This window comes from Lepus europaeus, chromosome 13 (genome assembly GCF_033115175.1).
Source record: "Lepus europaeus isolate LE1 chromosome 13, mLepTim1.pri, whole genome shotgun sequence".
Lineage (NCBI taxonomy): Eukaryota > Metazoa > Chordata > Mammalia > Lagomorpha > Leporidae > Lepus > Lepus europaeus.
Window position 1 is genome coordinate 23,110,482 of NC_084839.1, and position 13,036 is coordinate 23,123,517.

The 13,036-nt window shown below is 48.4% G+C and overlaps 1 protein-coding gene across 1 annotated transcript in view; it reads right to left on the reverse strand.

Moving 5' to 3' along the window:
* The window catches only part of HADHA (hydroxyacyl-CoA dehydrogenase trifunctional multienzyme complex subunit alpha), a 51,759-nt gene that overhangs the window by 11,359 nt on the left and 27,364 nt on the right, over positions 1-13,036 (reverse strand). The window contains exons 9-12 of the mRNA XM_062209110.1: positions 12,720-12,838; positions 10,026-10,082; positions 5,371-5,480; positions 923-1,057 (exon numbers count right to left, since the gene is read on the reverse strand). Coding sequence (XP_062065094.1) covers positions 923-1,057; positions 5,371-5,480; positions 10,026-10,082; positions 12,720-12,838 — 421 coding nt within the window. The remainder of the gene's footprint in view (positions 1-922; positions 1,058-5,370; positions 5,481-10,025; positions 10,083-12,719; positions 12,839-13,036) is intronic.

Below are 13,036 nucleotides of genomic sequence, written 5' to 3' on the forward strand. Positions count from 1 at the left end.
CGGCACCCCGTATGGGCGGTGGTTCTAGTTTCAGCTGCTCCGTGTAAAGGCTCGGGAAAAGCAGCGGAAGATGGCTCAAGTGTGAGGGCCCTGGCACCCACGTGGGAGAAAGCTCCTGGCTCCGACCAGGCTTAGTGCTGGCCACTGTGGCTATCTGGGGAGTGAACCAGCGATGGAAGATCTCTCCCTCTCTTTCTCTCTTTGAAATAAATATATCAATCTTTTTAAAAAGTTAAAAAAAAATTCGTCTCTGTTTTTCCCTCTCTCTGTAACTCTGCCTCTCAAGTTAATAAAGAAATTTTTAAAAATAAGTTAAAAAACTAAAATAAAAAAATAAAGACCAAATTAGATGAGGTTTTCCTTTCTGCATTCAAAGACTACAGACGCCAAACATGTTAAAAGGCTACAAAACAAGATGAAGTCAAAGATGGAATTGGCATTTCTAAAAATCAAAAGAAACTTGGCTTAAATCTGGAGGAGCCAGTGTGTTCAAGAAGATAAATTTGTGTTGGGGCTGGCGCTGTGGCATAGTGAGTAAAGCTGCCGTCTACAATGCCAGCATCCCACCTGGGGTGTCAGTTTGAGTCCTGGCTGCTCCACTTCTGATCCAGCTCTCTGCTATGGCCTGGGAAAGCAGTGGAAGATGGCCCAAGTCCTTGGGCCCTTTTACCCATGTGGAAGACCCGGAAGAAGCTCCGGGCTCCTGGCTTCGGATTGGTGCAGCTCCAGCCATTATGGTCATTTGGCAGTGGATGGAAGACCTCACACTCTAACTCCGCCTTTCAAATAAATAAACAAATAAAATAAAATAAATCTTTAAAAAAAAGAAAAGGAATTTGCAATGATAAAAATTAAGACCAAATCAAACAGACGAGACCCTCAAAGCATTCTAACTCCTGGCAAAACCAGAGAGCAGGCTTACCCTTTGAACACTTGTTGCTGTCCTCGGCCCAGCCCGGCTACCGTCGTATCTTTAAGAATAGTGTTCAACCCCTTGTCCACCGAGACCTGGGCGATGCCGGCTCCCATCAGCCCTGCCCCAAGAATAGCGAGCTGCCTGAAAGGAAAGGATAAAAGCTTGGATAAATGACTGATTTCAGTAAAAGGGGATGTGGCACCCATTATCATCCAATAAGCCAACTACAGCAGACACAGAGGGTTATTTCAAATAATTTCCTCTATAAAAAATACAGCTTTAGGGGCCAGTGCCGTGGAGCAGCAGGCTAAAGCCCCAGCCTGCAGTTCTGGCATCCCTTATGCGTGCTAGTTTGAATCCTGGTTGCTCCACTTCTGATCCAGCTCTCTGCTAATGCATCTGGGAAAGCACTGGAGGATGGCCCAAGTGCTTGGATGCCTGCACCCACATGGGTGACCTGGAAGAAACTCCTAGCTTCCTATCAGCTGAGCTCTGGCTACTGCAGCCATTTGGGGAGTGAACCAGAGGACAGAAGACCTCATCCTCTCTGTCTCTACTTCTCTCTCTGTAACTCTTTCAAATAAATAAAATACATCTTAAAAAAAAAAATACAGCTTTAGAAAACGATGGACTTTTCAAAAGTTAAATGTAAAAACCTATTAGAGCTAAAAGAACTGGTCCAGCAATAAACACAGAAGTATACTCATCCTCGATCATGCCTGGACATCAAGAGAACAAAAGAGTCCAGTTTATGTTAAGTCCATGAGCCTCCCAGGCACACTGGCAGGAAGCTGGATCAGAAGCAGAGGAGGGGCTCAACTCCAGGCACTCTGCTATGGGATGCATGCGTCCCAGCATCACACCTGCTACTTACACCGAATTCTACTAGAATCTCCAGCACCCTGAAATGACCCACTTGTGTCATTACCCAGCAGGTTAACATTTGTGATGTCTTGGTATTTTCAGGTCAACTGTTGAGTGACATAAAAATTTAAGGGTTGACTACATAGAAATGCTGTGGTTTGAAGAATGTTCAACACAGCACCTTGCCTATATGGTCATTTGTATTTCAGTAACTTTTTAAATAAGTGCTATTCTTTATTAGGACTTAGGGAATACATTATTTAAGTGAAAGATTATAAGAGAAAATAGATGAGGCATTCAAATTATCACCCAAACTGAGGTGGGGAGGCCCAGAAGAGAAGGAAGTGCGAGTCTGGTGTTACTGACAACTGGGAAGCAGAGGCCACCCTTTCCCAATGTTAGCCCTTCTGCTCCGGCTCCACCAATCCCGCTCTGGGCACCTTAACGTTTATTCCTCCTTCCTAAGCTGATGCTGCCTTTCTCTAATTTCTTTCCTAAGTTAGGTCAACTCTTATACTTGATCCTGTTTTTCTGCCTACTTAATTTTGACTTTTTGAATGTTTGATTCAAGGTGATATGTATGCTCATCTGAAAATGCTTATTTATGAGTATTTAATTCAAGTTCATGAGTGTTTTTTCAGTTTTATTTTGCATTGTGGTTGTTTGGGAGAATTTTCGTAAGCTTCAGGATTCTGATTCCCTTTTTTCTTCTTTATTACTTGATGAGGATGCTTCCTTTTTATCTGTTTTTTTTTTTTTTTTTTTATTCTTTTTTTTGACAGGCAGAGTGGATAGTGAGACAGAGAGAGACAGAGAGAGATCTTCCTTTTTGCCGTTGGTTCACTCTCCAATGGCCGCTGCGGCCGGCGCATTGTGCTGATCCGAAGCCAGGAGCCAGGTGCTTCTCCTGGTCTCCCATGCGGGTGCAGGGCCCAAGCACTTGGGCCATCCTCCACTGCACTCCCGGGCCATAGCAGAGAGCTGGCCTGGAAGAGGGGCAACCGGGATAGAATCCTGCGCCCCAACCGGGACTAGAACCCTGTTAAGCCACAGCGCCGGCCCCTTTTTATCTGTTTTGGTATCGTATCCCATCTGCCTGTAGCAGTGAGCGGCACACATGGATGGGAGAGCGCCCTGAAGCTGCTAACCAAGCTTCTCAGATTCCGGGTGCGCGCTCTGCCGAGACGTGGAGTGTCTTCAGTGGACAGCATTGTGTCTGTAGAGGACGGGGAATGGTACAGTGGTGGGGTAGGGGTTGGTAGGTTTGGGCTTCTGTGTATTTTTGTTTTTTACTTTCTTTCCCATCACAATAAATTCTCCTCTTAGGTAATCAGAAGTTAGTAGCATTTACTGGCTTCCATTTAGGGAGTGCATGGGGAAGAAGTGGCTTTGTCTTCCTTGTTAATCCGGCTGGTTTTTGTGAATGGGTGATGAGAAACAGATTTAAGTGCAACACAGAAGTCACTTACCCCACCTATGGAATGCCAGTCAGTGTTAGGTGGAAGAGCTGCAACTGGCTCTGACCAACACCAACCGCGAAGTAAGCTGGAGAACTAATTATGGCTGGACTCCAGTCTACACGGAAACCAGGCTTCTAGTCTAGAATCTTAGCTTGTCTCACCTCCATGTTACTGTCTACTTTGGGTGAGATGAAGAAGCTCCTACTAAGTGCTTATCTTAACCCCCTCACAGCAACTCAGCTACTTGATGCTATGACATTTTGGCCTGGATAACTCTTCACCGGAGGCCACCCTATGTGATATAGAGTGTTTGGTGCTTTTTTTTCTTGACAGGCAGAGTGGATAGCGAGAGAGAGAGAGAGACAGAGAGAAAGGTCTTCCTTTTTTGCCGTTGGTTCACCCTCCAATGGCTGCTGCAGCCGGCGCACTGATCCAATGGCAGGAGCCAGGTGCTTCCTCTGGTCTCCCATGGGGTGCAGGGCCCGAGCACTTGGGCCATCCTCCACTGCACTCCCAGGCCATAGCAGAGAGCTGGCCTGGAAGAGGGGCAACCGGGACAGAATCCGGCGCCCCGACTGGGACTAGAACCCAGTGTGCCAGCGCCGCAAGGCGGAGGATTAGCCTGTTGAGCCACAGCGCCGGCCCGAGTGTTTGGTGCTTCTAACCACTAGATGCCAGTAGTACTCCTCTCTTCCCACTTGTAACAACCAAAAACATCCCCACACGGAGGCAAATGTCAAATTATCCACGCTGAATCACTGAGATCGGTGGTGAACCTGGGGCACCATTAAACCTCAGACCCTGCACAGCTACCAGGCAGCGTTCTACTGAGAAAGGCCTCTGGTGAGATCAGACATGAAATCAGCAAGCAGGCTCTCCGATGCTCGGGCTGTAGGCTGAGAGGAGAAGCCTTTACCAATCACAGCGAGGCTTTATGCTGTCGGATTCCAAGACGGCATTTCAAGTCATGGGGGCAGAAGGTCATTGAACACTGCAAAAGGTGTGTATCTGTGTAGCAAGGGAGACCCAAACCAAGTATGTAGGAGCCATCACTATGAGGCAAAAATGCCTCTGCAGGACTCACTAGGGGGGTTTGGAAAACCCCAGAACTTTGAAAGCCAAGACACTTCTTGGTCAAGTTGTGGGAATGTAGGTGGCTAGGGGAAGAGCTGAGGCCAGCGTGGGTTGATGACTGACAGCTCCTAGCAGAACCATGTGCCAGCCGGGGCTGGTAACTGACGGCCCCAGCCAACCTGGGTTAATAGCTCCTGCTCCTGGCAGCCCTACAGGGGTCAGAGATCACAGCTCCAGGAGGCATGCATTAAAAAAAATTTTTTTTTGTTTTTTGTTTTCTCAATGTTATTTTCTTTTTTTGTTACAAACCCTGTCTCAAGGGCTGACTTTCAAGAAACCTGGACCCCATTTCCCAGGATGAAGATTTGCATTTCTGATGGTCGTGGCCAATCAGCCATTGAACAGCTGCAGCTGGTCCATATGACAGACTGGCCTGGCCTGCATGACAGGTCTCCTTCTGTGCACCACCCAGGCTCCCTTTCCTGCCTGGGTGCAGGCCAGGCATCCCTTTCCACTGTGCAAGTCCCTGCTCCCTTCCCAGCGGCAGAAACTGCCAAGATCCACAATGCTGCCAACCTATAATCAGCACTAGCTGGAAACAGCCAACATGGCTGCAGGAGTCCCTCCTCCCCATGGCTTTCAGGTCATTAAACCGTCAATACAATAAAATGACCATGGATAATGGGATACATACATTAAATAGTAATGAAGTCACCACTCCTCTCATGCATCCAATGCCATGGTATTTCTGCTATTTTCCAAGAAGGACACAGAACTGGGCGGTGTTTATACCCTGTTCCCAGCTCCGTCCTCTTTTGCTCCACAAAAATCCTGCTCTCTGTACAGCTTTACGCCTCCAGCTTTGAATCCTTCCATGTGTGGAGGGAAGAACCTGCAGCCCAGCCAGCAGCGCCCAAGCCTACACCAGTGGGATTAAGTGCTCAGATGTGCGTGGGACAGGGCAGGGCAAGACTGAGTTACCAAGCGAATCTAGTTCTGGGAATCGTCAAAGACCGCGTACACAAATCCACAGCACTTCTGAGGTGTCTAACTTACTTAACTTCCTTCTGCGGAGCTCCGAATTTATTCTTCTTGCATAGGACTTGACCATGATAAAGTCCCATCAAGGCCTTTGATTCTTTGGTCATTGCAAGTTCTCCAAATTTCTGAAATGCAAAAGGGAACGAGAGAAGTAGGACTTCAGTCTGGGTGAGGTGGCTCCCTCTGCTGGTTTTCTCTGCAGAGCAGATGTAGACAGAGCTCAGTTCCCCAGGGGGTCCCGGGGCGGGGAGGGGGGTGTCTGTGCTGCAGCGGCGTCTCTGTCTCCCACAGAAGTGTCCTTGCCCCACATTTCCAATGTGGAACACTTTCCGACTGCCTTGACTCTTTTTTTTTTTTTAAGATTTATTTTATTTATTTGAAAGACATAGTTACAGAGAGACAGAGTTACAGAGAGAGGTAGAGACAGAGAGAGGAGTCTTCTATCTGCTGGTTCACTCCCCAGATGGTCGCAATGGCCGGAGCTGCGCCGATCCGAAGTCAGGAGCCAGGAGCTTCTTCCAGGTCTCCCATATGGGTGCAGGGGCCCAAGGACTTGGGCCATCTTCCACTGCTATCCAAGGTTGTAGCAGAGAGCTGGATCCGAAGAGGAGCAGTCGGGACTCGAACTGGCACCCATATGGGATGCCAGCACTTCAGGCCAGGGCGTTAACCCGCTGCGCCACAGTGCCGGCCCCTGCCCTGACTCTTTATAACAGAGGTGTGGCAACCTTTTCATAGAATTAATCAGCACCAAAGTGTGCCTTCACAGTCACCTCAAACAACTCCTCTCATTTCAGATTGGGAAGAAAAGACTCAAAGTGACTCTGCTCAAAGCCATGCTGACTCTAAGTGGCAGAAACAGAACTTGCATCCAGGCAATAAGACTCCTAGCTCCAGCTCTCTCACTGTTGCAGGCTGCCCAATATGACACCTGCCACTTAAAAGGTATCTTAGGAGCGGGCATTTAGCCCAGTGGTTAAGATGGCATGCGGGGCCAGGGCTGTGGCACAGCGGGTAAAGCCACCGCCTGCAGTGCCCGCATCCCATATGGTTTCTGGTTCCAGTCCCAGCTGCTCCACTTCTGATCTAGCTCTCTGGTATGGCCTGGGAAAGCAGAAGAAGATCGCTCAAGTCCTTTGGCCCCTGCACCCATGTGGGAAGACTAGGAGGAAACTCTTGGCTCCTGGCTTTGGATCAGTGCAGCTCCGGCTGTTGCAGCCAACTGGGGAGTGAACCAGCGGATGGAAGACCTCTCTCTCTCTCTGCCTCTCCTTTTCTCTCTGTATAACCCTACCTTGCAAAAAAAAAAAAAAAAAAAAAAAAAAAAAAAAAAAGATGGCACGCATCCCCCATCAGGGTAGCTGAGAATAATGAGTTATGGTTCTAGCTCTTTTTTTTTTTTTTCTTTAAATTTGTAAGGCAGAGTGGCAGAGAGAGAGAGAGAGAGAGAGAGAGAGAGGCAGGCAGAGATCTCCCATCTGCTGGTTCACTCCCCAAATGTCAGGTCTCTCACATGGGTGGCAGGGGCTCAAACACTTGAGCCATCATCCACTGCCTCCCAGGTGCATTAGCAGGACTCAAACTGGCACCCTAATAAGGGATGGGCGTGCTCCAAGCAGCAGTTCAACCTGCAGCTCTACAACGCCAGCTCCAAGTTCCGGCTTTTGACTCCAGCTTCTTGCCGATGCATATCCTGGGAGACAGCAATGAAGGCTTAAGTAACTGGGTTCCCCCACCCACACAGAGAATCAGACTGCTCTCCTGCTTCCCAGATTCAGCCCCAGCCCAGCTCCAGCTGTTGCAGGCATCTGGGAAGTGAACCAGTGGATGGGAAATCTACTCCCCACTCCCCAAATAAAAGTACCTTAACATTTACGGAGAATGAATCTCAACTTAGTGGTTAAAAGCATAAGGCTGGGAGTCTGAATCCTGGCTCTGCCATCTCCCCGTTGTGAAGCCTCCTGTATCCTTACAATGGGCAATGTCACACTTACTTTACAGCGTTGCTGCTGAAATTGAGAGAGCCTAGAGTAAATGACTGGGTCCTGAGGCTGGCTACATGTTACTGCTGAGAGGACACGGTCACAAACAGCACTGCCAGGAAGGAATCCCCATAATACAGTAGCTTTCACGCCTAAACAGAACATGGAATAATCTTCCACAGAATCCAAGCTTTACTAATCTTGATAGAGCAAGGTCTATCCAATGAACCACTGCCTCCCAAACTGTGGGCATGCATCCCCTAGTGGTCACGAATCCAGTAGGCTGTGATATGCATCAAGTACATTCTGAAAAGCAGCAGTCACCCTTGGATCCGTGGGGGACTGGATCCAGGACACCTCCCTCCCTGAGTGTGCTCAAGTCCCTTATATAAAATGGCACAGCAGTGGCACATAACCTATGCACATCCTTCCATATACTTAATCTCTAATTACTTATATCTAACACAAGGTAAATGCTATGTAAATAGTTACTATACTATGGTGGTTAGGGAATAATGACAAGAAAAAGAAAGGTCTCTGCATTTTTAGTACAGATCCGATTTTTTCCTCCAGAGTTGGTTGACTGTGGATGTGGGCCCCACGGATGGATACAGAAGTCCCACTGTGCACACAACAAATGATCTAGCCTCAGAAATGGCTTTCTGGGGCTGGTGCTGTAGCATACAAACTTTTGAAAGAGAGAGGCACACTGGGGCTGGTGCTGTGGTACAGGTGAGAGACCCAGCTGCAGTACCGGTGTCCCATAAGGGTGCCAGTTCATGTCCTGCCTGCTCCTTTTCCGATCCAGCTCTCTGCTATGGCCTGGGAAAGCAGTAGAAGATGGCCCAAGTCCTTGATCCCCTGCACCTGCGTGGGAGACTCGGAAGAAGCTCCTGACTCCTGGCTTCCAATTGGTCCAGCTCCAGCTTTACAGCCATTTGGGGAGTGAACCAGTGGAAGACTTTCCTCTGTCTCTGCCTCTCTGTGTCTGTAATTCTGCCTCTCAAATCAATAAATTAAACCTTAAAAAAAAAAAAAAAAAAAAAGAAATGGCTTTATGCAATCTGTCCTGATACCTTTCGTCCTATTTTTGAATTTCCAAAGATAGTTTAAAGCTTTGAAACGAGCTGGGCCCAGCACTGTGGCGTAGCAGGTAAAGCTTCGGCCTGCAATGCTGGCATCCCATAAGGGCTGCTCCATTTCCAATCCAGCTCCCTGTTAATGCGCCTCAGAAAGCAGTGGAGGATGGCCCCAAGTGCTTGGACTCCTGCACCCACTTGGGAGACCCAGAGGAAGCTAATGGCTTCAGTCTGGCCCAGCTCTGGCAGTTACAGCATTTGGGGAGTGAACCAGCAGATGGAAGATCTCTCTCTCTCTTTCCCTCTAACTCTTTGAAATAACTAAAATAAATCTTTAATTTGGGGGCCAGCACTGTGGCATAGTGGGTAAAGCCATTGCCTGCAGTGCCTACATCCCATATGGATGCCGGTTGGAGACCCAGCTGCTCCACTTCCGGTCCTGCTCTCTGCCTGGGAAAGCTGTGGCAGATGGCCCAAATGCTTGGGCCTCTGCACCAGCGTGGGAGACCCAGAAGAAGCTCCTGGCTCCTGGTTTTGGATCAGCACAGCTCCAGCTGTTGTGGCCATCTGGGGAGTGAACCAGGGGATGAAAGACCTCTCTCTCTCTGCCTCTCTGTAACTCTGCCTTTCAAATAAATAAATAAATATTTAAAACAAATAAAATAACCAAGCAATTCATTTTGAAATGATGATAACCATTCCTGTTCTTTTTCATTACAGCCTCATTACAGAGAGCAAGTTCAGGGGCTGGTGTCATGATGCGGTTAAGCCATCACCTGCAAAACCTGCGCCCCGTGAGCACAGGTTCGAGTCCTGACTGCTCCACTTTTTTTTTTTTTTTTTTTAAGATTTATTTATTTATTTGAAAGTCAGAGTCACACAGAGAGAGGAGAGGCAGAGGCGCAGAGAGAGAGAGAGAGAGAGAGAGAGAGAGAGAGGTCTTCCATCTGCTGGTTCACTCCACAATTGGCCACAACGGCTGGAGCTGTGTTGATCCAAAGCCAGGAGCTTCTTCTGGGTCTCCCACACGGTGCAGGGGCCCAAGCACTTGGGCCATCTGCTACAGCTTTCCCAGGCCATAGCAGGGAGCTAGATCGGAAGAGGAGCAGTTGGGACTTTGCTGCACTGCAGGCGGCAACTTTATCTGCTACGCCACAGCGCCGGCCCCTGCTCTGCTTCTGAGCCAGCTCCTTGTTAATGTGCTGGAGAAAGCAGTGAAAGATGGACCAAGTGCTTGGACCTCTGTTATCCATGTGGGAGACCTGGACAGGGTTCTAGGCTCCTGGATTTGGCCTGGCCCAGCCCCGGCTGTTGTGGTCATTTGAGGAGTGAATCAATGGATGGAAGATTCTCCCTCTCTCTTTCTTTCTGTAATGCTGCCTTTCAAATAAATAAATCTTAGAGAGAGAGTTAGTTCAACCATCTGCAGATCACCAGTCTCATCTCCTTGCTCACTGAGAAAAATCGTAAGAAATCATAGGCACTGGAAGAAAAAAATTTTGTTAGGCTTTAGATATTTTTTCCCTGTATTTGGCTTTAAATAGAGCAAGCACTGGATCTTTGCTTTTCTTGTAACTTCTAATAAAAAGTTGGGAGGAAAGAACTTTACCTGAGATTCGGCGAGGTAACCAGCATCATTTCCCTGCTCAAGTCCAGTCTTGACCACCTACAAAACATTGAAAATACTGTTCAGTGTTAGCACGGATGGCGACATGTGCCACATGCTGAAGGAGACTGTCCGTGTGGTCAGTGGGCAGAGGAGACGTCGAGGTTTGCTGAGAAGGAGCAGGACTGAGTGGTCACTTGAAACTTAGTTCTCCATCTCCAAGGCCACATTTTAAGCAGAAAACGGAAACAGAAGGAAAGAGAAAGCTCATGCTCCTCTTCCCGCTTCCCTGCTATTCTTGTGCAGGCAGATCCTCGTCTTCCACTTCTGCCTCTTCCTCTCTGTGAGCTTTCCTCCTCTCACACCCACGCCCCAGTTTATCTCATCAATCGTGAACACCAAAGTTCAGCTCACCATCAGGGTAAGTGCTACCCTAAGTACAATGCAAGTATAAAAGACAAAGAAATAACCCTGTACCCAAGCACTATAATTCATGGGAATGACAAATTAAAAAACAAGCAAATCCCAAGTGCTTGGACCCTGCACCCGCATGGGAGACCAGGAGGAAGCACCTGGCTCCTGGCTTCGGATCGGCACAGTTCCGGCTGTAGCGGCCATTTGGGGGGTGAACCAACAGAAAAGGAAGACCTTTCTCTCTGCCTCTCTCTCTCTGTCTACCTCTGCCTGGCTAAATAAATAAATAAAAAACACAAAAAACAAGCAAATCTATATCCTAACTTAGCTTCTCTGTCTGAACCATGTCGCTGGAATTCTCTGCAACATCTAAGCTGAATACAGCTAAACTTAACTCACAATCTCTCTTTGGGAGGTTTCTTGCTATCTTCCTATTTTTACTTTTACACCTCAGGGTCTTGTTCAAACTTCAAGCCTAAATTACCAACATAGTGTGCTAATTCAGGTTCTATTTATGTCTCTCCTCATTCGTTTTGACTCACTACACCATGAAAATGGCTCTTTATATCAATACAGGACAAAGGCAAAATGTGTCAATTCACTCTTGCCACCTTTCTAAACTCTTGCTTCACTAGGCCTTCCATAGACTGCCATCCCACTAATCCCTTTGAACACCGGCACCACTAAATGCTCCTTGGAGAGCATCGAGTTTTCCAGCTGCCTTAACTTTGCTCAACTTGCCCGCCCAGGTGGCTGTGGCACTACCTTCCTCTGCCTGCCCCTCCTCTCATGTCCCGGGACTCGGATCAGCTTCCCTGAGGCTCGGATCAGCTTCCCTGAGGCTCGTCCCAATCTCTGTGGCTCACAGGAGTGCTTCCTCCTCTGTGCACTAGGCAATGTCCCTCCGCCCCGACGGTGGAATGGATATTTCTAATCTCCCCAGCCTGGCCCGGGAGGTGACAGCAGAGGGGTCACATTGGCTAGTTTATGTACTCCAGTGTCTTCTGCTCAAAATAACTGGCATTTGTCAACCAACCCATACTCCAATCACAAGTCTCCGAGTATAGGCTCTCTTAATCCCGGACTTCCTAGACTGAGGAGCTCTACATTTTGAAGTCCACCATTAGGGAGAGGCTTCTCCACCCTGTAAGCATTTTAAGTTGTTCTTGATCCTTTTCATACCTTCTCATACCGTTTTTTTTTTTTTTAATTTTTTTTTTATTTTTGACAGGCAGAGTGGATAGTGAGAGAGAGACAGAGAGAAAGGTCTTCCTTTTGCCGTTGGTTCACCCTCCAATGGCCGCCGCGGTAGCGTGCTGCGGCCGGCGCACCGCGCTGATCCGATGGCAGGAGCCAGGTGCTTCTCCTGGTCTCCCATGGGGTGCAGGGCCCAAGCACTTGGGCCATCCTCCACTGCACTCCCTGGCCACAGCAGAGAGCTGGCCTGGAAGAAGGGCAACTGGGACAGGATCGGTGCCCCGACCGGGACTAGAACCCGGTGTGCCGGCGCCGCAAGGCAGAGGATTAGCCTAGTGAGCTGTGGCGCCGGCCTCTCATACCGTTCTACTAATTACAGCAGTGGGGAAGTTCTTGAGAGATGTTAGGTACTGACAAGGTTTGACTAAGGACAGAATACACCCCCCAATCTTGTTTCAATGACTTCTTCATCAGTGCCCAGTGTTTTCCTGCCCGTTACACTGGTATGACCTAGGTCCCTTTCCTATTTTCTTACCCATAGCTCTAAATGCATCAATCAGTGAGTACATTTAGTACTAATCTCCCCCATATGTATCACTTTCTATGAGCCCTTTTAGCTTGCTAACTTTAGTAGCAGGAACAAGAACTGCATGGGGCAGGCGCCATGGCGCAGTAGGTTAATCCTGTGCCAGTTCTAGTCCTGGCTGCTCCTCTTCCGATCCAGCTCTCTGCTATGGCCTGGGAAGGCAGTAGAAGATGTCCCAAGTGCTTGGGCCCCTGCACCCATGTGGGAGACCCAGAAGAAGCTCCTGGCTCCTGGCTTCAGATCGGCACAGCTCCAGCCGTTGCGGCCATTTGGGGAGTGAACAGCAGATGGAAGACCTTTCTGTCTCTCCTTTTGTCTGTAACTCTACTTCTCAAATAAATAAATAAAATCTTAAAAAAAGAAAGAAAGAAAGAAAGAAAGAAGGAAGGAAGGAAGGAACGAACTGCAGTACTGAGGCACACAGCCTGGAACGGCAATAAAGAGCATTCCCCTTCACAGAGGGAGGGAAGCAGGAAAGTGGGGCCCAGGGTAAGACTCACATCAATGATTTTCAGAGGCGCAGGATAAAGGCCTTTCGTCTGCTTTTGCACTTGTTCTTCCACCTTTTTGTAAATCTGTTGCCTGACAAATGGAATGGTCATGGCGTACGACGTCAGCTCTGTAAGGTAAAATGCTTTCAGACACTTCCTGGAAAGGGCCTGCCCTTCCTTGCCAACTGCACCAACATGCAGTAGTTCCGGCTATCAGAAGGACCTGCTCTCTACTCCGATACAATCTAAACACCGACCTAAGCATTCCTTCATACACACTGTAATTAGCTGACAAAGGCTAAAGCTGGCCTGGGTAGATGGGTGTT